General features: G+C 34.4%; 2 protein-coding genes across 2 annotated transcripts; both read right to left on the reverse strand.

The window, feature by feature from the left end:
• Window positions 1–5,762: 5,762 nt before the first annotated feature.
• On the reverse strand, window positions 5,763–15,643 carry LOC135690785 (GEL complex subunit OPTI). Its single transcript, XM_065208443.2, has 4 exons — window positions 15,467–15,643; window positions 8,639–8,742; window positions 6,839–6,968; window positions 5,763–6,198 (listed from the first exon to the last, which is right to left on the reverse strand). Exons 1-4 carry the CDS (start codon window positions 15,569–15,571, stop codon window positions 6,160–6,162), a joined length of 378 nt encoding a protein of 125 aa, XP_065064515.1. The 5' UTR covers window positions 15,572–15,643; the 3' UTR covers window positions 5,763–6,159.
• A 3,391-nt stretch (window positions 15,644–19,034) lies between these two features.
• Window positions 19,035–26,766, reverse strand: LOC135691001 (targeting protein for Xklp2 homolog). Its single transcript, XM_065208713.2, has 10 exons — window positions 26,572–26,766; window positions 25,413–25,833; window positions 25,009–25,200; window positions 23,833–24,130; window positions 23,307–23,446; window positions 22,442–22,621; window positions 22,038–22,248; window positions 21,750–21,893; window positions 20,653–20,796; window positions 19,035–20,046 (listed from the first exon to the last, which is right to left on the reverse strand). The coding sequence occupies exons 1-10, from the start codon at window positions 26,663–26,665 to the stop codon at window positions 19,639–19,641; spliced, it is 2,232 nt and encodes a 743-aa protein (XP_065064785.2). The 5' UTR covers window positions 26,666–26,766; the 3' UTR covers window positions 19,035–19,638.
• Between the last annotated feature and the right edge of the window lie 826 nt (window positions 26,767–27,592).

Below are 27,592 nucleotides of genomic sequence, written 5' to 3' on the forward strand. Positions count from 1 at the left end.
TCTCACGGTCAACTTTTCTCCTCTCGAAGCATTAAGTTTGGCCCTGAAATGATATACAAAATGTTTATATCTGCCTATAGAGCGAAGTGACTCATATTAATTGAAAAATTAGAGGAAAATTGTAACCAAGAATTTTCAAGAAAATGTAAGTCTATAGGCTTACGAAAATTCTCAATTTTCACGGTCAACTTTTCTCCTCTCAAAGCATTAAGTTTGGCCCTGAAATGATATACAAAATGTTTATATCTGCCTATAGAGCGAAGTGACTCATATTAATTGAAAAATTAGAGGAAAATTGTAACCAAGAATTTTCAAGAAAATGTAAGGCTATAGGCTTACGAAAATTCTCAATTTTCACGCTCAACTTTTCTCCTCTCAAAGCATTAAGTTTGGCCCTGTAATAATATACAAATTGTTTACATCTGCCTAGAGAGCGAAGTGACTCTTATTAATTAAAAATATAGAGGAAAATTGTAACCAAGAATTTTTAAGAAAATGTAAGACTATAGCCTTACGAAAAATCTCAATTCTTCACTATCAAATTTTCTCCTATCAAAGCATTCAGTTTGGCCCTGAAATGATATACAAAATGTTTATATCTGCCTATAGAGCGAAGTGACTCATATTAATTGAATTTGGGGGAAAATTGTAACCAAGAATTTTCAAGAAAATGTAAGGCTATAGGCTTACGAAAATTCTCAATTTTCACGGTCAACTTTTCTCCTCTCAAAGCATTAAGTTTGGCCCTGAAATGATATACAAAATGTTTATATCTGCCTATAGAGCGAAGTGACTCATATTAATTGAAAAATTAGAGGAAAATTGTAACCAAGAATTTTCAAGAAAATGTAAGGCTATAGGCTTACGAAAATTCTCAATTTTCACGGTCAACTTTTCTCCTCTCAAAGCATTAAGTTTGGCCCTGTAATAATATACAAATTGTTTACATCTGCCTAGAGAGCGAAGTGACTCTTATTAATTTAAAATATAGAGGAAAATTGTAACCAAGAATTTTTAAGAAAATGTAAGACTATAGCCTTACGAAAAATCTCAATTCTTCACTATCAAATTTTCTCCTATCAAAGCATTCAGTTTGGCCCTGAAATGATATACAAAATGTTTATATCTGCCTATAGAGCGAAGTGACTCATATTAATTGAATTTGGGGGAAAATTGTAACCAAGAATTTTCAAGAAAATGTAAGGCTATAGGCTTACGAAAATTCTCAATTTTCACGGTCAACTTTTCTCCTCTCAAAGCATTAAGTTTGGCCCTGTAATAATATACAAATTGTTTACATCTGCCTAGAGAGCGAAGTGACTCTTATTAATTAAAAATATAGAGGAAAATTGTAACCAAGAATTTTTAAGAAAATGTAAGACTATAGCCTTACGAAAAATCTCAATTCTTCACTATCAAATTTTCTCCTATCAAAGCATTCAGTTTGGCCCTGAAATGATATACAAAATGTTTATATCTGCCTATAGAGCGAAGTGACTCATATTAATTGAATTTGGGGGAAAATTGTAACCAAGAATTTTCAAGAAAATGTAAGGCTATAGGCTTACGAAAATTCTCAATTTTCACGGTCAACTTTTCTCCTCTCAAAGCATTAAGTTTGGCCCTGAAATGATATACAAAATGTTTATATCTGCCTATAGAGCGAAGTGACTCATATTAATTGAAAAATTAGAGGAAAATTGTAACCAAGAATTTTCAAGAAAATGTAAGGCTATAGGCTTACGAAAATTCTCAATTTTCACGGTCAACTTTTCTCCTCTCAAAGCATTAAGTTTGGCCCTATAATAATATACAAATTGTTTACATCTGCCTAGAGAGCGAAGTGACTCTTATTAATTTAAAATATAGAGGAAAATTGTAACCAAGAATTTTTAAGAAAATGTAAGACTATAGCCTTACGAAGAATCTCAATTCTTCACTATCAAATTTTCTCCTATCAAAGCGTTCAGTTTGGCCCTGAAATGATATACAAAATGTTTATATCTGCCTATAGAGCGAACTGACTCATATTAATTGAATTTGGGGGAAAATTGTAACCAAGAATTTTCAAGAAAATGTAAGGCTATAGGCTTACGAAAAATCTCAATTTTCACGGTCAAGTTTTCTCCTCTCAAAGCATTAAGTTTGGCCCTGAAATGATATACAAAATGTTTATATCTGCCTATAGAGCGAAGTGACTCATATTAATTGAAAAATTAGAGGAAAATTGTAACCAAGAATTTTCAAGAAAATGTAAGAGTATAGGCTTACGAAAATTCTCAATTTTCACGCTCAACTTTTCTCCTCTCAAAGCATTAAGTTTGGCCCTGAAATGATATACAAAATGTTTATATCTGCCTATAGAGCGAAGTGACTCATATTAATTGAAAAATTAGAGGAACATTGTAACCAAGAATTTTCAAGAAAATGTAAGGCTATAGGCTTACGAAAAATCTCAATTTTCACGGTCAACTTTTCTCCTCTCAAAGCATTAAGTTTGGCCCTGAAATGATATACAAAATGTTTATATCTGCCTATAGAGCGAAGTGACTCATATTAATTGAAAAATTAGAGGAAAATTGTAACCAAGAATTTTCAAGAAAATGTAAGAGTATAGGCTTACGAAAATTCTCAATTTTCACGGTCAACTTTTCTCCTCTCAAAGCATTAAGTTTGGCCCTGAAATGATATACAAAATGTTTATATCTGCCTATAGAGCGAAGTGACTCATATTAATTGAAAAATTAGAGGAAAATTGTAACCAAGAATTTTCAAGAAAATGTAAGGCTATAGGCTTACGAAAATTCTCAATTTTCACGGTCAACTTTTCTCCTCTCAAAGCATTAAGTTTGGCCCTGAAATGATATACAAAATGTTTATATCTGCCTATAGAGCGAAGTGACTCATATTAATTGAAAAATTAGAGGAAAATTGTAACCAAGAATTTTCAAGAAAATGTAAGGCTATAGGCTTACGAAAATTCTCAATTTTCACGGTCAACTTTTCTCCTCTCAAAGCATTAAGTTTGGCCCTATAATAATATACAAATTGTTTACATCTGCCTAGAGAGCGAAGTGACTCTTATTAATTTAAAATATAGAGGAAAATTGTAACCAAGAATTTTTAAGAAAATGTAAGACTATAGCCTTACGAAAAATCTCAATTCTTCACTATCAAATTTTCTCCTATCAAAGCATTCAGTTTGGCCCTGAAATGATATACAAAATGTTTATATCTGCCTATAGAGCGAACTGACTCATATTAATTGAATTTGGGGGAAAATTGTAACCAAGAATTTTCAAGAAAATGTAAGGCTATAGGCTTACGAAAAATCTCAATTTTCACGGTCAACTTTTCTCCTCTCAAAGCATTAAGTTTGGCCCTGAAATGATATACAAAATGTTTATATCTGCCTATAGAGCGAAGTGACTCATATTAATTGAAAAATTAGAGGAACATTGTAACCAAGAATTTTCAAGAAAATGTAAGGCTATAGGCTTACGAAAATTCTCAATTTTCACGCTCAACTTTTCTCCTCTCAAAGCATTAAGTTTGGCCCTGCAATGGTATACAAAATGTTTATATCTGCCTATAGAGCGAAGTGACTCATATTAATTGAAAAATTAGAGGAAAATTGTAACCAAGAATTTTCAAGAAAATGTAAGAGTATAGGCTTACGAAAATTCTCAATTTTCACGGTCAACTTTTCTCCTCTCAAAGCATTCAGTTTGGCCCTGAAATGATATACAAAATGTTTATATCTGCCTATAGAGCGAAGTGACTCATATTAATTGAACTTGGGGGAAAATTGTAACCAAGAATTTTCAAGAAAATGTAAGGCTATAGGCTTACGAAAATTCTCAATTCTCACGGTCAACTTTTCTCCTCTCAAAGCATTAAGTTTGGCCCTGAAATGATATACAAAATGTTTATATCTGCCTATAGAGCGAAGTGACTCATATTAATTGAAAAATTAGAGGAAAATTGTAACCAAGAATTTTCAAGAAAATGTAAGGCTATAGGCTTACGAAAATTCTCAATTTTCACGGTCAACTTTTCTCCTCTCAAAGCATTAAGTTTGGCCCTGAAATGATATACAAAATGTTTATATCTGCCTATAGAGCGAAGTGACTCATATTAATTGAAAATTAGAGGAAAATTGTAACCAAGAATTTTCAAGAAAATGTAAGACTATAGGCTTACGAAAAATCTCAATTTTCACGGTCAACTTTTCTCCTCTCAAAGCATTCAGTTTGGCCCTGTAATATTACACAAATTGTTTATATCTGCTAATAGAGCGAAGTGACTTTTATCAATTGAAAATTTAGAGAAAAATTGTAACCAAGATTTTTTACCAAAATGTAAGGCTATAGGCTTATGAAAAATCTCAATTTTTCACTATAAAATTTTCTCCTCTCAAAGCATTCAGTTTGGCCCTGAAATGATATACAAAATGTTTATATCTGCCTATAGAGCAAAGTGACTCATATTAATTGAAAAATTAGAGGAAAATTGTAACCAAGAATTTTCAAGAAAATGTAAGGCTATAGGCTTACGAAAAATCTCAATTTTCACGGTCAACTTTTCTCCTCTCAAAGCATTAAGTTTGGCCCTGCAATGGTATACAAAATATTTACATCTGCCTATAGAGCGAAGTGACTCATATTAATTGAAAAATTAGAGGAAAATTGTATTCAAGAGTTTTCAAGAAACTGCAAGGCTAAAGGCTTATGAAAAATCTCAATTTTTCACTATAAAATTTTCTCCTCTTAAAGCATTCAGTTTGGCCCTGAAATGATATACAAAAGGTTTATTTTCGCTATTTTGGATTGTCAATATTTCATCTGCAAACTATAATCCTAATCGTAATGTTCAATTTTTAGGACGATTGAAAAAAAGATTTTTCACAGGAATGTAAGGTTTGAGAAAAAGTTTACATTGTAGACTAACAGCTTTTCCTCTCGAAACTCATTCAAAAAATCATTAAATGTTGCAAAAAGGGTTGAATATGCTCATTTTCATGTATTTCTCGTGGTAATTGCAAATTAAGAGAGAAACATATTTGAGAAATTGTGAAAATTGTTTGTCTTTCATTTCTATTTCTGCGAAGTCGTGCAATTACTGTGAAGCATTGTGTTTCCTAGCCACCTTTGAATCTTTCTTAAAACTTTTCAGGAATACTCTGCCCTCTTTTTGAAACAAAACCTTGTCGCTTGAATATTGTTATATTTTTCTAAGGACTATGCAAAAACTACATGATTGACTAAATTTGCTATTTTCAATAATAACAGTCCCCTTCAAACACTGCGGATACTTCTTCAAGGCCCAAATATCAATATTTACTTTTATCTCCTGGTATTCATTGATTTTCTGAGTAGATGTTTGCAGAAATTTTTATGCAGTTCCTAACGACAATAAAGGGGCAATAGCCAGTGTATTATTTTCAAAAACTGACATAAAATATTATTATAGGTTTTGAGAAACTCATAGGCAATTGGATATGGCACAAATTGGAAGGAAAAAAATATCTAGAGGCTTTGCAAAAGGAAGAAAGCTTGGATACGTGGAAAAGACAGTTCATCCTCTTTAGCAATATTGTATGAACTTGATATGATACTTGCTAGATTTTGATCAAATTTGTAAGCTGGTTGACTTTTTAAAGAAAATTTTAAGGCAGCAGAAAATTTTAAGGCAGATATTATCTCTCTAAATATTTTAATCAACATATTTCAGAAAACAACTAGGCAAGGAAAGATACAAATCTTACATAAATCAAAGACACAAATGCTTTTAGAATTTATGGACAGCAATAATACACATCCAATTTTCAAAAAATTGTTTATTTGTAACTTCTTTGAGGACAGAATTAAATGAATGGCCACTTAAGGTACATTTTGCTGGCAGTTTTGATGACCGCACAAAATTTTAATTTTCTTAGGGGAAAAGAAGGTTTACATTAAGAGAAAGACATGAAATACATTGTTGAAACTTTATACCATCTGAAGAAAAAATATATATAATGTTATATAAAAAAATCCCATGGTATTAAACATGCTCACCAGATACAATTCATACAATCTGGTAGATACCTTCAGATCTTGAAGCGGCTCTGCATGGATGACTTTAAATGATAAATATTGCTAGTGAAGGAGGGACAGGTCAGCTCTGTGTTGCAGTATAGACAGTTATCCAAGAAACCTGGAGAAAAATTGTAATGAAAAATTTGAAATCAAACGGTTTGTTAAAGAGATGCTTGGTTGATAAAGGCAGATGACTACACAAAATGAATGTTATATCTCAAGGAATTAACACAATTCATGATGAGAAAATGTCACAAAAGTCAAAAAACTTTTTGTCACAAGAATTCTTTTCAACAAAAATTCGAAAAATCTTGTGTTTAATGGATTTAACATCTGTTTATTTCCAGAAACCCAAATATTTCAGGTTGAAGTTGTGGGGATTAAATGGTGCCATGATGAGGTAGAAAACAAATTGTCAAGAAAAAAAAATTGGAAAATTTTGACAACAACAATTGTTTCCTTGACTTTTCTTCCTGCATTTTTTTCCTTAAAATACTTTGCGGCCACCCTTAAAAATCATTAAAAGTTAGATAATTATACATGTAATTTAAAGTTCTGGGGTACTCAGTGGGAAAATACTTGGTGTGTAGTTGATGTGTGGTGCATAGCAGATTATAGATAATATATTTTGGGGCTCATTATCATAAATTCAAGAAACTTTCATTAAAAAAGGAAAAAATTGGCAAAGCAAAAAATAGAAATATTGAAATGGATTTTTCATCAAACATGGGAAAATGTTAGATTGGTCAGAAACTCACAAGAAATACTGCAAAGGCTGTAAAAAGTCCTTCTTTAACAATTTCAGTAGGACCGCCATAATCATCTTCATCAACTTGTTGAAATTTAGATGCATAGAAGAACACAAGGGCGCAGTTTATGATGAAAAACCTATAAGAGCATATAAACAAATTAAACAAAGGCTAAACAGTATTAAACCTGGTAATGTATCATTTCAGCTACATTGATATTGGTGTCCCATTCAAATAATAAGAATATGCATGGTTGCATGGTACTTTTTAGGTTTTGGTTCGGTTAGCAAAATCTATTAATTATTTTAACGCCTTTAAGACTTTATTGTATGGGGTTTCAATCAGTATGTAAACAAAGGAACTGCAGTCCTGTGGTCAGTAAGGGTGAAATGCAGCAAAGATTTTTAACTGAAATGTTTTTTGATACCAGTCTAAGAGTCATAGAGAATATAACTATGGGAATTTGGCAAACATCCATGAATTTTGTTTGCTAATATTCACGATTGTCTGTTGCAAATATCTATGAATTCCTGACAGAATTTAAACCACAATTTTAATTTTATTAGACCTACATATTTTATACACAAAAATTTTTTTGTGGATAGATTTGCGTTTACACGGTGCTGCAAAAGTTTTTTCCACTTTGCCCTCCAGTTTACTGTGAGGAATAACTGAGTCAAATATCCTTACTCGTGAACAGTAAGCCGAAAAAGAAGGTCATCCCTAAACTACAAACTCACAATAACAGCAAAAAACTGCTAAAACGCCAAAGGCAAAAAGAATTTTCATTCACTCTGACTCATATTCAGTAAGAGGATTACGTCAAAGCACATTTTAGGCCTAGTCAGCTTAAATATATGTTTTTCTGAAACAAAACATCTCTGGAATGGCTGAGAAATAAGGAAAGGACATTTCTTGTGGACTGACAATGAGACTGATTCTTTAATTAAAATATTTATCAACTACAAGCAAGCCAAAATAGAGAAAGGTCTTGATTGGGAGGCAGTGAAAACCAAATGTGATGAAATAGCCATTTGTTTTCAAGCAAGATAAGATATGAATAAATTCTTCCAGCTAAAACTGTTTATACTGTATCACATAGCAACCTGATCTACTTTTAATCAACTTTCCTAGGTGAACCAATTTTGTTCTGATAGCCACTCTAAAATTTGTGTGGATAGCATAGGTCTAGTGCAAATGCTTTCTATCTGAATTAATTTTGATGAAGATAAATATTAATCCCGCTCAGTGTAAATGGGGTTTTAGAGACCAAGGGCTACATTTTGCATGGCAATTTGAGCATAATCTTTAAAACATTTGCCCATTAGAACTTCCAACTTTTCATTAACTTTTTTATCTATAAATATAACTGAAGTTCAAAGAGAACATTTAAAAGCTTTCAAAAACGCATGCAAACTTAAAAGCATTTTGGATGAAAATATGAAATGCTGCAAGCATGAACCATACTTGAACAACAACCTTAAATATCAGCTGTCACACCCTCCTCTTTTTTATTCCCTAAAAGGGCATTGTAATGCCATTCTCTATCTTTCAGGAAGCAACAAAAAAACTAAATGTTCACATATTCTTGGCTGTTAAACACACAGCTGTCAAATAGGCAAATAATATGTAAATGGCAACATATTAGAAGACAAAGACTGTAATCTCAGCAGCTGGGATCTAGTTTTTTTCAAGAAACAGGAAAAGGTTTATAAATGGTTTATACATTCAAGAAGTAAATTTTTACAATTTTGCAAATAAAAAATGCAGCAAACAATAAGTAAAAAGAAGTTCGAAAGAGATACTTACAAAATAAGTCCAAGAATGCCTTGAATAGGAATAAAGCCCCATGCAAGACCATTTATCAATGCAACTACCTGCCGAGTCCAGTAAATTACATCTAAAAACTCATCCTACAATAAAATAGAATAATAAGAGTTAAAAAAGGAAGAATGGAACTAGACTGGATAAGTACACTCTTGACTAAGAACAATCTCCATTTGGGATTAATGGCTAAACTCCATAGTTGACATATGATTCCATGAGGCAGGCTTTGTCTGAAAAGGCATTCAGGAAAGGCATAGAAAAGAGTGCTTAAAGCACACCTTAAAACAACCACAAAGAGCAATTTAATGAACGCCTTAAAATGTAAAATGATATTGCCACAAAGCAAAATATTCCTCTCTAATGGCCACAATATTATCATTTATAAGATTTTTACAAAAGTTTATATCACTAATCTTTTTACAACTTTTTATACTTGATTTTATATTTGGTTCCTTTTAAGGCCACGTCTACAAGAAAACATTTTCAAATGAAAACGTAATTTTCCATGCACAGAAAACACAATGGCATTAAAACAATTTGAGAGTTGCATCATTTGAAAACACAGTGACAAAACATTTGATTTGTTTACACTAAGAAGACACCCTGAACTTGCTCCCTTCCCCAAATGTTTTGAGTTTGCAACAACTTTTGCCTGTTCAAGTATGTTTATGATAATACATTCACAGACGAGCCAGTATATTCAAGGACTACTTTGTTCTGCCATAGGTAGGGGTATCTCCAGATTTAGGCTTAAAGCATTTTCTTAGATATGGGCTGAGAGCTGTTAACATGTTAGCATGATACTGTATGCAAATAAACACCACATGATACCATACCCAGGGGCCAGGGGTGTGGTGCTATGAGAGCTCAATCCCCATTATCAGGGCCAAAAAGAGCCAATTTTTACTTTTCTATAAAAAAGAGCACTCCTTATAAAGATGAATTAAAGGAAATTTTATTTAGAGGCTTGAAATAGAGCACCTTGGGCTTTCCAGGAGCTCATTTTATGGAGCACCTTCATTTTGCTTAGAGCAAGGCCTGATAAGGAGTAACTGATTTTAGATCAAATCATTGTTACACTTGCTGAGATACAGAATGAATCGCAAAACTATAGAACATATTTCCACCTAATAATTATATGACCCTATCAGACTATTATTCATCATTCATAGCTGCATTATTCATCATTTCTTCCAGTTTTACCACAGTTATTGGTGTACTCAGGGATAAAGAAATAAGCGTACAGGCACATGATAGAAACTAGCATACAGGCATAAGATGAAGCTATTGTACAGAAAAAACAGTAGCAAGTATGACATGGTAGGATAAAATGGTTGAGAGAAGAAAAGAGCAAGACAAATAAATGATAGAAATATGTGAAAATATCAAATTCTTTTTAGAAAAATTATTTACGATCATATCTACTCTGTATGCTTTTTAGCAGCCTGTATAACAAAAACTTGCTAACTGTATAAAATATGTATGCTTCCCCCCACATAACTTTTGGAAACAAAGCCATCTTGGAAAAAACCTGACCCTGTGAAACACTATGACCCCAGTAGGATTTTGGTAATGAATTATTTATGTGGATGAAAAATTGCTCTTCAAGGTAGTTTCTGATCCTTTTAGAAAACACATACTCAAATCATGAAAACTTTGTGAAGATTTGCACATAACTTTTTCAAAAATTTTTCATAAAAGTTTACACTGAATGAAGAAAATATGTTTGAAGAAACTGATATGTACCAAATATTTTACTGGTAAAAACTCTGCATTTTATACATGGAGGAAGCATTTAAACCTGCAAAGATTCTTATGACAAAGATGGTCTCTTAAAAATGTGCCATGTTTATAGGCAGTTTCATTGACTTCAAGTTGCGAAGTATAATTTTTGAAGTTCGAAATTTGTATGTGATACTTGTTGCCATGTACAGAGTTTTTGGCTGAATACAATATTTTACCTCTTCCAAGAAAAATTTGTATGCCCTGGTAGTTGAACTGGTATTTTTTGAAACACCAGTGGTCGTAAGACTATAGTTGAAGACTAAGAGGCGCCACAACTGTGAGCTGAGCACACAAAAAATGGCAATATTCCAGGTCTCACCTCCAGAGAAGTTCGCGTTCAAGCCAGAAGAATGGTTGAAGTGGATCAGGAGATTTGAATGCTTCAGATTGGCGTCTGAGCTGAACAAGAAAGATGAAAAAAGTCAAGTGAATACGCTCATCTGCTCTATGGGTGACATTTTGCAGTCTTTTGGAATGAGCAAGGCTGACAAAAAGAAGTATTTTGCAGTGAAACAAAAGTTTGAGGGGCACTTTATTATCAAGCGCAACATAATATTTGAATGTGCTCGCTTCAATATGCGCGTACAATGTGGAGGTGGGTCAGTTGATAATTTTATAACTGATTTATATACCCTAGCTGAATTTTGCAACTTCCACACACTCCACAATGAATTAATTTGAGATAGAATTATTGTTGGAATAAGTGACAAAGCTTTATTAGAACGACTACAACTGGAGGCCGATTTGACATTATCGAAAGCTATAAACTTGGTTTGACAGAAAGAAGTTGTTAGAAAGCAACAAAATTTAATTACAAGTTCAATTTTTACAGGGTCAAATGTTGATGTGCTTAATGACAAAAGGCAAGCAAGGCAAAAAAAGAACAGAAGAATTGGTTGAGAAACGAAAACACGCAAAGGCAACCCAGTGGGAAATTTTTCTGAAGTTGGACAGAAAGAAATGTGATAGATGTTTTGGTCCTTTTCACAAAATAATGTCCAGCACGCAATTCCCAATGCAACTCGTTTGGGAAAACAGGACATTGGAAAAAGGCTTGCAGAAGTAAACAGCTTAGTGAAGTTTCGAGTGAGATCTTTCCAATTTATTCTGCTGATGAAAGTGATGATATTTTTCTGGGTGAAGTTTGCATCAATACAATGCACAGTAGCCATTTCAGCAAACGATAGATGCGTAGACATTTGTATCAACCCGCAATGGGTCAGTAAATGTAATTTTGATGATGATGATGATGATGAACACTCATGATATGCCTTGGCAGGCTGAGGTTTGCTTGAACTTTAATAGGCTGAAATTTAAGCTAGATTCGGGGGCAGATGTCTCTGTTATCCCTCATTCGTTATTTGAAAAGCTAGCCAAAAAGGAGATTCTTAAATTGGAGCCCACAAATAAAAGGTATTATTAGACCCATGTAATTATAAAATCAAATTTTCAGGAAAATATACAGGGAAATTGAGTGTAGACAACGAAAGGCTAAATGAAGAAATTTATGTGGTAAAAGGTCTTCAAACACCTTTGTTAGGACCAGTATCTAGTTCCAAGTTGAATTTAATTTAAAAAGTTGATCACATAAACGAAGTTGGTGAAGATTATACAAAAAGGGTTCTTAAAAGTTATTCCTCTCTGTTTACTGGTCTTGGAAAGACAGAGGGTGAATACAAAATCCGTTTAAAACAGGAGCCTACTCCTTATGCCTTAACTGTTCCTAGAAAAGTTCCATTACCTCTTTTAATGAAAACAAAAGAAGAATTAGACAGGATGTTACATTTAGGCGTAATATCTCATGTTGTGGAACCTACTCAGTGGTGCACTCCTATGGTTGTTGCTCCAAAACCAAGTGGTGATGTTCGCACATGTGTTGATCTAACAAATTTAAATGAAAATGTTTTGAGGGAGATTCATCCTTTGCCATCTGTAGACTACACACTGGCAAAATTTGGTGGGTCTAAGATTTTCTCAAAGATGGATGCGAACAGTGCATTTTGGCAGCGTAAATTGTCTGATGAATCTTGTCAGCTGACAACGTTTTTATCTTGTTGGGGGCGTTTTTGTTTCAACCGCCTACCTTATGGTATTTCAACAGGAAGTGAACAATTCCAAAGGTGTATGGGTGAAAAACTTGAAGGTTTGGAAGGAGTTGAAGTGCTAACTGACGACATAATTGTCCATGGGGCTAATCAACAGCAGCACAACCAACAACTTAGAGTTGTTTTGAATAAATTGGTTGAGGCTAATATAACTTTAAACCTAAAAAAATGTGAATTTAATGTGAAATCTGTGAAGGTTTTAGGCCATGTTATATCTTCAAATGGAATTTCTGCTGATCCATCGAAAGTGAATGCAATAACGTCAATGCAGAAACCTAATAATGTAAAAGAGTTAAGATCATTTCTTGGCATGGTCAACCAATTTAGTAAATCCAAAAGTCATTTGGCAAGTGAAACTAAACAATTGAGAGTTTTGCTTTGCAAAGATAACCAGTGGTACTGGGGCCAAGAACAGAATAAAGCTTTTAACAGTATAAAGCAATCACTTGTACTATCTTTTCCAATTTTAGCACTATATGATCCAAATAAGGAAATAAAGGTTAATGCAGATGCATCTCCATACGGTATTGGTGGTGTTGTTCTTCAAAAGCAAGAAGATGGAAGTTGGAAACCAATATCATATGTTTCTAGAGCGTTAACACCTACAGAGGCAAGATACAATCAGATCAAAAACGAATGCCTGGCTTTGTTTGGACATGTGAACGATCAAGTGACTACATCCTGGGGAAAGAAATCATTGGTGAAACTGATCATAAGCTGTTGATTCCATTGTTGACCACATACGTGTTGGATAAGCTTCTTCCAAGAATTCAAAGGTTCAGAATGAGACTCATGCGATTTCAGGTCAAAGAAATGAATCATGTCCCAGGAAAGCAAATGTACACATCAGACACATTATCGACAATGTCAGCGAATGCAGAAACCAGCCAATCTGTAGAAAACCTGATTGATCATGATGAGATGGTGTCATACATATAGAGCTTTATTCAAGCACTGCCAGTCTCTGATGTAAAGCTGCAACAAATTATTCAAGCTCAAGAGAATGATTCGGTTTGCTGTAAATTGAAAAGTTTATTCTTGAAGGATGGCCAGAGAAGTATCAAATATCTGATTCTCTTAAGCCTTATTGGAATTTTAGTGAAAAATTCTCCATTGTTCAAAATGTTATTTTGAAACCTATGCAGATTTTAGCACCTTCTGTAATGCAACTTGATGTTTTAGACAAAATTCATCAAGGACATCAAGGTATTGTAAAATGTAGAAACCGAGCTAGACAGTCAGTTTGGTGGCCAGGAATTGGTAGAGAAATTCTAGATATGGTAAAATCATGTAGAATTTGTGCAGAGTATAAAGTAAATACCCCTGAACCTCTTGATACTACAGAATTTCCTGAAAGACCTTGGCAGTTAGTGGGAATTGATTTCTTCCACACAAAAACTTGTGACTCTCTATTAATGGTGGATTACTTTTCTAGCTACATTGAAGTTGCAGATATGAGTAGGGGCAAAGGAGCAGCCAATGTTATCAACAAATTGAAGGATGTATTTGCGAGACATGGAATTCCTGAAGAGATCAGATCTGATAATGGACCTCCTTTTGACAGTGGTGAAATTGCTTGTTTTGCAAAAGAATGGGGCATTCAATTAAGTTCATCTAGTCCATACTACCTACAATCAAACGGTGAAGCAGAAAGGTCAGTGCAAACAATAAAGAACATCCTGAAGAAGGAAAAAGACAAGTATTAGGCATAGCTGGCTTACAGGTCTACGCCACTGCAGAATGGTTTTTTGCCTGCAGATTTATTAATGGGAAGAAAGCTGCGAACAACGATTCCTGTTATTCATACTCAGCTCAAACCAAAGTGGCCGGATTTCAGAAAGCTGAACAACAAAGAAAGTGCCTACTGACAAAAGCAGCAAGATTACTTCAATACATGACATCATGCGAAACCGTTACCTCCACTGTGTATAGGACAAGAAGTGAAAATCATGAATCGGGAGAAACCTGGTATTGTTGTTGAAAAGAGGCAGAGTCCAAGGCAGTACATAATCAGACCACCAACTTCAAATGTGAAGTGTAACAAAGTTCAAATCATGCCGCTACCATCTTCACCGCCTACAGGAGCAACGACATTGTCAGAGGAAAGTTGAAAGTCGGTTTCTCAAGATGTTCCACCTTTGAACATTGTAAGCATACCTAAAAGACTGATTAAACCTTCTCACAAGGCTCTTGAAAACATGGCATTATAATCAATAAAATACTTAAGAAAGGGAAACGTTGTGTTAATGCAATATGCATTATTATAAAGCTTGTACTTGATTTACAGGCACATATGGGAATAGTTATTTATAAACAACCGGTGTATAACGGGGGCTCAGCTGAGCTCAGGATGATCTAGTTTTCAGTGAAATCTAAGTGAATGCTTTATTGACTTCTCTGAAACTCAACAGTTAGTATGATCACCACTAATTTGAACACCAACAACAGGGCTGTACTAGTCCTACCCATCTGTTGTTTTTGAAATGTGTTTCTATTTTTTGCCTAGCAAAGCCCTGTCGTTAAATTTATGAACCAAAGTCTACATCATTTTCCAAGTACATAGCCAAAGAGTTCATGTTTACTATGTACGTGGCTTCTTGTTTATCATGGGTTTGCACGCTGAAAAAAACCTGAGTTGTACGCCTAATTTACGAAGATCTTCGGGCCTAAGTACATGGAGAAATGCACCCTAGGCAAGCCAATTTTCTCTTTCTCTGCTCCCAAAGTTTAAGTTTTCCCGCAAGACCCACTGCCCAATATAAGCTATCAAAAAGTTTCGGTTTAAGCTTCATCCCAAAATCATTGGTTTAAACCAACGTGTGTAAGTAGTCCATTTCAAACCAGTGCGCTAAGACTTCACAGTCTGCTCCCCAGGACGAAAGAAATCTATAATATAGTCAACATTGGTTGTTAGACTTACTTTGTCATCCCATGTAGAACCAGCTTTCAACGCTCTCTTTAGAGCAGATCCTTCTTGAACGGGGTCGGTTATTTTGCCATTTTTCTTGGCATTTGATCGATGCATTCTTGCTAATGAAATCTGTACGAAATCAAACTTCTTTGTGCATAGATCAGTGATACGAAAGGAAGAAATTATGTTTCGGCCTCGTTTCTATCACGATCTTTACGTTTGAGTTTGTCATGTCAAGACAGTTTGGCATCTTAAAACGCATTTCAGCAAAAAAGTTAAATAAACTGAGAAAGTAGCAGCCAATCGCCCAGACCTTTTGATTTTTGAAATTTTGGTTGTCTTCTTCCATAGCAATAGAGGATTAATAAAAAACCAAAAACTCCATTGTTCACGATTGTTATATGTGCTTTTTTGCGTTGCGTCATACACTCTTTTTTTATACATAAGAACACACTTTATAAAAACACTGAGGCTCGATTTGCCCAAAAAATGAGAACAAGGCTAGAATATGCTCAGGTTCAGATGAGAAATTAAAAAAAAACAATTCGAATTTTAAAATTTATGTCATGTCAACAGAACAAAACTATGTAAGTTTGTCCATAAACACAAGCAACCATTGCTTTATTTTTAAACTTTACCCGGTAAAACGTCTTGGATCAGTAAAACGTCAGTAAAACAGCATGTAACTTCCCAAATATTTGCAAAAAATCACATTTAAAATAAGAACAATTTTGAGAACATTTGAGTCTAAAATTATAGAAAAGTTAAGAGCATCGAGGATCGGCAAAAATTATCTGGTTCTTATAAAAAAAGAGTGTACATTAAGTTCCAAAAAATTCGGTATCAAAAATTTCGGCAGATTGATTCTCGGTGGAAAGAATTTCGGTCATATTTTTCAAATTTCAGTACAAATTTCGGTGATTATAAATTTTGATCGCTTGCGAGTTAAAAATTGAGGCGTCCAAATTTGAAAACACTGGAAGGTTAGAAAAATAGAAATTTTGCGAATAGAGAACTCAAGCCAATAGAAGCGGCAAAGAAGCATCAGTTCAGCCAATAGAGAACTCAAGTTTCTTGAATGTTGAGAGCGAAAATGAAGCAAGTGAAGATAAGCTGGATATCTTACTTTTTGGTGACAAAGGAGAACCAGACACTGAAAATTGATATGTCCTGGATGTATAGTTATACTAAAACAATATCAAGGAAAAATTGTTTTTTGCTTTTTTGGAAGTCCATCGGTGGAGATGAGATTTTTCTAAAGTTTGAAAATTTCGGTATGAAAAAAATTCGGTTTCAAAAGAACTCTTTGGAATTAATCTTAGGTTGCCCTGCATCACCGAAAATAAATCCCACCGAAATTGTTTGTAGTTGATGTATGCTGAAATGTGAAATCATAGAAATAGTAGCGCTACCATTTCTATGGCTGAAATCGATCGTCTCTTACCTGACCTTGCTGATCCTTAACATTCCTTGTCAGCGGTAAATTGCTGACTCAATATTTTTCAAACGGAGCATGAAATCTCTGGATTCAGAATTATTTTCCAATTATAAACGGATTATTTTCCACAAACCATTTTCAAAATTGCAATGAGAAACTACATCGCTTTCGGCTAACGCTTTTTTATACAAACTTTTCATAGAAATACCATTTTCTAGATGTTTTGAAATGGAGCAGCAGCTGCGTTACATAAACACGCATAATGTAAAATAAAGTAAAAGATCCTGTCAACAAATCGAAATCATGTATTTAAAACAGTGAGATCCCAATATAACCTACTCTGAAGGGAACTAGAAAAAATTCGTTATATCGGGAGTTCGTTAAACCGGGAGAAAACGTTTTTAGGTCTTTTCGAAGTACACGCCTAAAGATACTTTTGGTAGGCTTGTTTAGGCTATCTCCAAATTCTGTGACCATTTCACTCCACAAAACCAAGCTGAATTCAAATACCTATAATGGTTAGTCATCAAAAATGAAAATCTTTATGTTTCTCTTATAATTTGGGACCAAGAGTTTGGCAAAGCTAGATCACTTCACTTCTAGTTAGCGGCCGAATGACGTCTTCGAGTACTTCACATCTTTAATTGTGTATTTCTATTCACATTCAATTTGGGTCTCCCAATAAAATTTTGTCATCACTCATGTCTCATATGTAAGAAAGTGTTCGTTAGTGTCAATGTACTTATTCGCAGCTATTTCAGACTTTTCAAACTTTAATCTAATGCTTTGAGTCTATCAGCCAGTGCTTGAAATGATTCATAAGCATATTTTGCCGATGACAATGACGATTTCCCCCCAAGAGAAAGTGATAAATGAAAACCGAAAACAATAAAGCATAAAAAATGAAAAATTTATGTCACATTCGTCATATCGAGAATAATTATGATGAAGGGACCCAAAATTTGGTTTGTAATATCGAGAGTTCGTTATACTCGGAGTTCGTTATACCGAGAGAATTTGTAAGGAATTTGCCAGGCAGAATCCAAGGGACCAGACCTTCAGTTCGTTATACTGGTAAGTTCGTTATACCCGACGTTCGTTATATCGGGGTTCCACACAATCTCATCAATTGTTTCAAACATTGTTTCACACTATAAATAGCACTTTTCATGAAAATAGTCTTTGGTATAATCCTTAAGAGCAAGGACAAATCGAATCTCTGAAAGACATGACTTTATGTAGAATTTCCTGAAGGAAAATTTTTGAAAACAGTTATTCTTCAAAGATAATGGGAATGGCAGTACAAACAAATAATATCATCGTTCTCATCATCTTTCAAAGACACCCTCACTTTCTTCTTCTTTTTCCGTCTTATCTGACTCAGCAGTGTCTTTGCCTTCGAGGAATGCCTGATATCATAACTTCAGCCAGAAGCGGACCAGAGGCCGGAAGGGCGCTGGGGGAGGGGGTGGGGCTAAGATGGATAAGAATAGTATAATTGGGTTTATAGACTATCTTACCGTTTGTGGCTTTACCCCAGCCAGAACGTTTCTCCTGGCCTCGAGCTTGGCAAGAAGACCCTTTTTGAAGATTTAAAATTTTAAGAAATATTAGCACATATACCTTTAAACAAGTGACAAAAAATATTAACGTAAAAGAAGAAATTGTACTTTTTTAATTTTTTTCTATCTATTTTAGAAACTTTGACCTCGGAGGGAGACCTGAGATGGTTAGTTCAAATACGAATATTTTTCACAAGAAACTAAAACTTTGAGCAAGTTCTATATTCAAAAGTTTTAAAAAACATTTTTTCAAGCTCAGATACTCGGGGATTTATCCGAATTTCTTAAGAGTTTAATAACAATCTAAAAGTATATGCATGAATCAATAACTTGTTGTGGTTTTGCTTTCAACATCCAAAAAACTGGTCATCATTTGTCCGGAAATTTATTTGCTCGAATTTCAAAACTACGTCCAAAATAATTTCGCCGAAGTTTATTGTAAATACCCTTAAGTTCTGTAGAAGTGCTTTTTCGTTAATAGGTGTTGAGGTCACTTTGTATAAATTTTAAAACAGAAAGCGTTAATAATTAGTTCAGTATTATTTTCCAATCAAGGTAACAAGAAACACACCAATGATAATCACACAGGACTGAAAAATCATGTTATTTCATGGATAAGAATTAAAAGACGATAAATAAAACTATCTTCTAACGCGCGTTGCAGAATACATAAGATCCCTAAACAATATGTTAAAACAGCCAAAATTACTGTTTCATTTAAACAAAGGCAATATAAGATTTCGTTGTTGAAAAGCAACTAACTTATAATTTAAGCTTCTTGCAAATAGTGAGGAAGAGAGTAAAAACCTGGTTTATTTGCTCAAAAATGAATGCCAATCAAAACATTTTGACAGTTATTATTTCGCAGTTAAAGAGTTAAAAAATATCACAGGATGGGTGAAATTATCATACAACGGTGAATCTTTACAAGCCTTACTTTGATTATTGGAAAAGATAATAGCGGAATATGCAGTGGTGCATTCACAACTGAAATGAGAATGGATTACTCTTTAAATTACAACGACTTCCCACATAGATATTCAACGAATCAAAAAAATATGATACATATATTTTCATAACATGCAGCTGTGTTCGATTGAAACAAGAGTTATATAATACAATAGACAATTCGATCGCGTAGCTGCTCTATATGATTTTAATGTGAGTGGCATGCTGCATCTTCAAGCTCTCGACAGCTTGCCAAATCGTTTTTTGGTCTCGAAATTAGGCGTCATTGCCATAGTTAATGGTTTTTCGCTCGGCTTCACTTCAAAGTCCCCAAAATTCCTGACAGGATTTGCTTTGTGAATAGTTTGTTTCCTGAGGAGAGCAAATTGCCGTTCTTCTTCCTCCTTTCTCTCTTTTAAAACCTGTTGCATCTCGTCTTCTTTTATTCTTTGCATTTCTCTTTTCATTATTTCATAACTCTCTCTTTTCTTCGACCTTTCTCCCGTGTTAAGTTTAAACTCGCTTATTTCTACTAACGGTTTCGCGACTGGCTTTGGCTTGAACCCTTCCTTGTGGATAACGGTGCAAGGTCGGGCTTTAAAACTTGACTTCTCTTTCACTGCAGCCATCTCTTGGTCAACCTAAGAAGAAAATACCAATGATAAATCAACTAGTCCCAGTTTCTCTGCAAGAATCTAACGAACGGAACACAACGTGCCGAAATCATTGAACAGTTACCATTATTAATAGAAATTTTCACCACTCTAAACACAAATAAACAGTTTATATAGTCTGGTTTCCGTAGAACTTGTTCAATAATTTCACTATCAAGCATTATTTAAAATCAGCCTGCCACAGCTACGTATTGTTGCGTGGATCTTTCGTCTTCAACAATGCAGATGTAAAACTTAAAGTATTCTAATTCTCCTTTGGAGAAGCTGTACCGTGCTTAGTGGACATTCACTGAAACGCTACAAAGTACTGGTAACAAAACGTAAGTGACAGAAGAGCAAAACTGTGGCATACTTCATTCATAAGTCTTTAATCACATTTTGAGTTTAAAGAGAATTTATACTTTGTGGAAAATAGGTCGAAAAGCATACTTCAGCAAAATGTGTCATCGTTTTGCTATTGTGTGCCATAATTTAGCTGTAACAAAACAATCTAGTACCGTCACCCCACTTGTTAAATGTTAAAGAATCTGATGCCTTTAGCAATGCATTCAAGGAGAAAAGTGCAAGCAGTACCTGGGCGTTCCATTTCTCCTGTTTTAAGTTTCCGCGCTCGTCGGTTGCCAAGTTGAAAGCAGCAACTTCCGTGTGTTTTCCTAACTTTACTGGTATTAGATCTGGAGAAAGGTTTGGAAGAGGCTGTGCATGGAACTCTCTAGCCTGTAAAAGAGGCAATGTTGCATCAGTTTACATAAAATTTCGACAGAGTTATATGTATTCTCAAAAAGTCCCTTTTCACGGCATAGTTATTTATTTCCATGACACACCTTTTCTTCCACTATAATTATTTTCCACGTTGTTATTTAGTAAAGATGGCGGATGGTCGAGAGGAAAATAACCTAATTACACAGTATTCTAATTGCAATGCTTCAAAGAAGACATATCAGTGAATATGGATAGCAAACCGCGTGCGCAGATCACAAAGCAGAGAAATACAACTGAACTAACTTACACATTTTAGCTATATGTATCGTGGAAATAAGAAAGCGTGCCTTTACAAAAGAGTGCTCATTGGCCGTTGTGAGCCACTGTTATAATCGGCGAAGGAATAGCGAAAAATTGAAACACGAGCTTGTTATCGATTTGAGATGAACAGAATTTCTTAGGCTCGTTTTCATATAATGTATTTCGACGTAACTTACTAAGGTTGTTGCCGTTATATAACGACCAAATTATATAAAAGCTGCCTATCCTAAAGAATCCTAATAGAACGTAATTCATCGGAAGATATAATTTTGTTTTTGTTTCTCCCGAAACAATACCTTGAATTACGATGAATTACGATGAAATAGGTTTTTCGGTTTTCTTTTATGAACACTTTTTATTTATGGGGTAAATACAAACTATTGAGAAAGAAACTATGCTGTCATTTTTGTTACTGTAAAACTAGGACACAATAGTTGAATTTTCACAAGTTGCAGCCAACTTCAAGTACGAGTTGCAGCCAACTTCAAGTACGAGTTGCAGCCAACTTCAAGTACGAGTTGCAGCCAACTTCAAGTACGAGTTGCAGCCAACCATTGAAGCACTTGTATACAGATAAGAGCAAAAATGCAGGTGTCTTTTAGAAGAATAATAAGCACGATATGCACTTCTCTCTATTTTCCACCTACCTTCTCTTCATCTTCGTAGATTTTCAAAATCTTTTCCTGTTTTCTCTGAAACATTTCTTTGTCCCTAGACTCAAAACTGAACGGTTTCGGTTCCGTTACTTTGGGTCGTTTCTTAGCCGGGTTTGAATCGAGGGATGAATTTCTCTAAAAGGAAAAAACAGATTATATTTTTCAGTTATCTATTGATTATCTGTTGTCACTAATAAAAATAGAAATGATTAGAAATATGGCTAAACAGGATTATGCCACCGAATCAAGCAATCGCAACAACAAGGCAACAATACACACTTTCTCCACGTGTTCCCGCTCTTGCTGTTTGTTGGTCAATTCTTCCTTTTTCTTCTCTTCCTCGTGCTTCTTGCGATGCTCCAGCCTCGCATCGGAATTGAAGCTGAAGGGTTTCACCTCAGTCACAGGTAAGTGCTTGATTGGCTCGACTCCGTACATACCACTCATCTCGACCAACTTGTGGTTGAACTCTGTCGCTTTGAATTTAAAGCTGGAAAAAAATTGGAAACTGATAAAAGTGCTGTCCAGGAAATTTGTTCTTCTTTTGAATGAAAATGTGGCTAAACTAAATGCTTTATGATCCTTGTCCTTGACCAATTATCAATAGTTGGTAATAATTTGGCGAGGAGTGTTCAAAATACGAGACAATGCGTAGAAGGGAAACAGTGACTGGCAATACTAACGTTGAAACCTCCTCTGCGATCTTCTCTTCGATTTCCGCCTGACTGACAGTTGACACGGGTCTTGAACGGCCTTTTGTCACAAGCTGGGGCGTTTTAGGGTGGGTCAATTCCATCTTTGTTTTGCATTTATCGCTCATTTGGGGGCCAACGTTCTGCATATTTGTAGGACGTGATCTCCATCTGACGTAAAAAGGATTGGTTTTTCATCAAAACGTTTAGATAAGTGCATGATGATTTGATGAATACACAGCAAAATGTTTTTCCCTTTACATTAAGTTTTGATGTGTGGCATTACTTTTTTCAAGTGACCTTCGTTTTCCTTTTATTTTTTATGCTAAATTTAAATATTGCATATGACTTGTATAAAAATGTTGCTTTAGCATCATTTGCATCTAATGATAATAAAAATAAAAATATTAGAAAACAAATTAGGAGACAAAAAATCTATGAATATCATATTTATAAAAAAGTTCTGTTTTAGAGTCTTTGCTAAGTATGTTTCTTGATGTTTCAATCTACATGCATCATCTGAACAATTCTACCATCAAACAAATTTCTGTAGTTGGAACTCATTTGAAATTTTAGCCAGCTATATGCATACATAGAGAAAAAAACATTTTATCATTCTCTGTATACACTGATTTATTGCCTTCAGAAGCAATACCACAGAGTTAAGCAAAAAGCTCCTGGCAATTTATAAATCATGTGACCAGACATGAAAAGCTTCTTTGTTGCATAGGTCAATTTATAACTTGATTTGGCTGGTAACACAGACTGATTTTTGGCTTTTTACTTTAAAATCGCTTTGTTGTGCAATATTTTTGTAAGATTTCTTGGCCTGGTATTATTACTAAATAGGACTCACCTTTCTGGAGTCTTATTCTGGAATTCATTAACTGCTGTTGCAACTGATTTCCATTTTCCAGTTTGGTCTGATTTCCCTGGCTTCACTCCAGCTGAAAAGTTGAATGGTTGTGGTTTTGTTGGCTTTCTGTTCTTGAATTTCTAGATTAAACACAAAACATTGTTGTTATTCTGATTGTAAATTGAGACAAAGTGAATATTGGGAATAAAAAGGACCCCAGAAGAAGCTTTAGACAAATCCTAGCTATTTTTACAATTTAAAAAATTTACAATCATTGTGATGTGCTAGAAATATAAACAGAGGGTTTTAATTAAGTAACTCTTCTGAAGAGGATTCATGGTTGTGGCCACAACAGAATAATACTTCTTGGAAGGGTCATGTTATGAAAACAAGATGTTTATCTTCAAGAAAAACACCTGCCAACAAATTATAAAAAAACCCCAGCAATCTTATAACAGGAAGGAAGAAAACAAAAAAGACAGAAACGAATGGAAACAGTCATACACAGCAAATAAAAACAACTTACTGGTGATGGAGGATGTTTGCGCAGTTGATCCGTAAACTTCTCATTATCTGAAGCATCTGATCTTGTTTTCATTGGATGCTGTTTGATTCTTGCATCAGTGGCAAAATTGAATTCAATTGTTTTTGTCACTTCTGTGGCACGTTTGGTTTGCATGACTGCTTGAGGTGCTAGAGCTTTTTGCAAGAATGTCTCATTGCTCTTCAGTTTTTTCTTCATCTCATTTTGCAATGCTTTGATTCTTTCTATTTCAAGTGCGTCACTTGTCTTTTTAACATTGCTGTTTTTACCCCTCAATCTCCTGTTCAATAAAGTTAGATTAAAGCATTCAAATTGCAAAGTGAAAAAGTTCTAAAAGAACTTAAATATAGAAATGATGAATTTTTTTAATGATCTTGACAATCAAATTTTTGGTAATATTGTAGGCAGCTAACATTTCAAATTTAAAAGCACATTTCTGACTAAGAAGGAATCTCAAAGATCCTTAAATTTGATTTCAAAGGAATCATGGTAAATAAGCAGGGGGTCCTTTTCTTTTGATGTGATCAGGTAAGCTGTGTGATTTTGGAAGTCATAGTTTACAACTGACTTTTGCAAAAACTGTTTGCCAAATCAGTATGGGGCAACTTTGTGTGATCAGTTTCGAACCAACAATATTATTGTGGCACAATGATCATTTCTCAGCTTATTTGAGTATATCCTCTTGATGGATTATGCCTTTAATAAAGATAACAGATGGTCGGTCTACACTTATTTTTTATTAAAAGAAACAAAAGTCGATGTTGAGTACTCCAGTTTCTAAGTTTCAAAATTCTAAAACTTAATTTTTTCTGACTGTCCAGTACTTGTTTCTTACAGCCAGTTTCTTATAAGCAAAAATGAGTGTATTACATAGTGATCATACTGTAATAACAGGCTTAACATATTCTGAATGGCACTAAGTAAGAACTTCAAGTTGATAATGCAATGTCAGAACAATTTTAAACTCTTTATATATTGACTTTGAACAAGTTACTTACAATTGATTTTTCTGGGAAATAGAGAGTGGCTTGTACCTAAAGTCAGCTCATTTTTACAAAACAATGTTGCTTGGTCGAACCAATTATATTTTCCTATAAGTAAGGATAGCCAATGGAAATAAGAAAACAAACTCTGAGGCTCTGAAAAATACAACAATACCTTAGAAAAGATGGAGTATTTGGCATTGTTATCAAAGGTTTTTTCATTTCCATTTTTGGTTTCTTCTCTTCAACAACATCACCATTACCAGGTTTCTTTGCTTTTTCAGTGGATGCATTTTGATTCCATGAATGCTTTCTTTTCCTCAACGCGGAGATTGGTGTCCTTTTCTTTTGATCTGGTGTACAAGACCTATAAGTCAAAATGAAACAGGTAATCAGAAAACCTATTTATCATAAAAAGTCACTGTTATTAGAAAATTGTTCGCAAACATAGTAAAAATGAATCAAAACCATTTATAATTTCTTTTCACAACTCATTATATCATTATGCCATTTTGATTGAGCTATCAGTCCAGCATATAAAAATAGACTAATAAAAACAGTAACAAACTAATTTAATACCTTGTTGCCCTTTTTACACTTTTCTTCTTCATAGCCTCATCTTCACTGTGTTTCAATTGTTGGTCCTCGATGATTTTATTTCTGCCACTATCCTCCTTATTTGCGTCATTGCCAAGACTATTCTCGCTCGAATTGTCTGGTGTATTTTCTTTAGCGTTACCTAAATCCTGCTGTTCCTGGCAAATAACCATACTTTGTGTGTTATCCGATTCGACATGAGATACTTGATTTTCAATGTTTTGATTTGATTTGCAGTTACTTTCATTTTGAGCTGTTTCATCTCTGGAAACTCCTTCAAAGCCATCCGTGGCAGTTAGTGCAGCTGAAATAGCTTGTGTGGCCGCCTGGTAATTAAAATGCTGAGCAATGTAGGGGACTTGGCTAAATCTTATCCCACCTTCATGACCATCTGGATTCTCATCTAAAGGAAAAAGACATTATCACAAGATACTTTGAACCAGTCACAAACAACAAGCAGCTGCAAGCCTCGGTGTGTTGATCGATCTGTCAATGGAAAACTAGCGACATTTCAAGAAAATTCGCGCCCTCTTGCCCCACTCTCTCTTATCCTAACAAAGTCTAAATTTCTAAATCCATAAAATGAAAAATTTGTTCGACCTTGTTCATCTCAAAAATAATTTCAATCATCTTCTAATCATCTTCAATCAAAAGTAATTTTAATCAGCTAGTATATCGCTATTTAGCTTTGTGAAGACTCTCGTATACAAAACATGGTGGTGGTAGTGGCCTAGGTCGTGTCAATTGGTATCTTCAGATAAGCGCTAGAAATATGTGCAATATTCTTCAAAAGAAAGCCATGGACTTCAAACGAAATTAACAATTCATCATTGATAGCTTGACAAGTATCAGGATTAATTGGTTATACGATCGAGCTTGGTGCATGTGTTTTGGTAACAAAGACGTTGCAGGCCTAGTTTTTTTGAATCAACTGAAAATAATGAGGTTCCACAAAAAAAATTACTGTGATCACTAAGCGAAGACTTCAATGAGCTTCAGGCTACATTTCAACAAGATCGTCATCTTAGCAGTGAAGTCATATAGAAAAGTCTTTAGATCAAGGTAAAAAGGAGACTACAATCAATCGAGAAACGCGCGAGAAACCAGAATCCACTAACCACTCCAAATTTCATATACTCACCAAACCAGGTGTCAATCTGTTCATTTTCGGGTTCATTTGACAAGAAGTCGATATATTTTGGCGCATTAAACTCATAATCAGAATCAACCTCCATCGTCCAGCAAAATAAGCTTTAAACAGAATTTGAATTTTCAACAGCACAACAAATCCAGTCTTCTCGCAACGCCTCTGTTTAAAAACTAAGTTCAACGACGATTTCAAAATAACTGCACATGTAGCATTTTGCCCAATCAGATAGCTATATTTCAAACAACTGCTATCCGATTGGCTAGCAGGAAATAATCGGAAACGAGGCTAGCTCCTTCTTAGTAGAATACTGGACCACATGACCAGAAAAATAGGAAAAAGGGCGGGAAGATGGAATGAAAAAGGACAGTGACAGTTTTTTTACAAAATTCAAGGGAAACAAGTGCTGATTTCGCCAACTACCATGGTCCTTCGATTTAGCCAAGGGGAGCTTGTAATTGCGGGAATTTCTTTATGAGGGTTAGAGCTTATTCGCTTTTTTTTTTCAAAGTTTAGCAACGCTGCCTGAAAGCTCTAACTTAAAGCCTAATAAAATGTTCATCATTGCTATGGCAAGAAAGATTTTTCATCTGAAAAAGGAATATCGCTTCCAAGCTTTAAACTTTGAACATTGGTTGCCCTGGCAATTCAAATCATTATTGAACCTTCATAAGCTACTGCATGGAACGGTACAAATTTCCCTCTCCTTATAAGCATGCACTGACATCATCCTTTAGTAACATGGTATCCTTGGTAACCATTGTTCATTCTAAAAAGTTTCTTGGGCCGTTGCGACTTCGTTCATGTTCCGAATTTGGCTTTAAATAGCTTTAAAGTTTAAGTGCAACAGCCAATTGAATATGTTATTGTCAAAATATTCCTTTCCATTTTGTGAACCAGAAATAACATAAAGATTCCATAAATATACTAAAATGCGTGCGGTACAATATGATGAATTTAAATAACGATCAATGAAGGTAAATTGTACCAGGAAATTTTTTTTAAAATAATTAAC

This window comes from Rhopilema esculentum, chromosome 4, assembly GCF_057945365.1.
Source record: "Rhopilema esculentum isolate cy_ngs chromosome 4, ASM5794536v1, whole genome shotgun sequence".
Lineage (NCBI taxonomy): Eukaryota > Metazoa > Cnidaria > Scyphozoa > Rhizostomeae > Rhizostomatidae > Rhopilema > Rhopilema esculentum.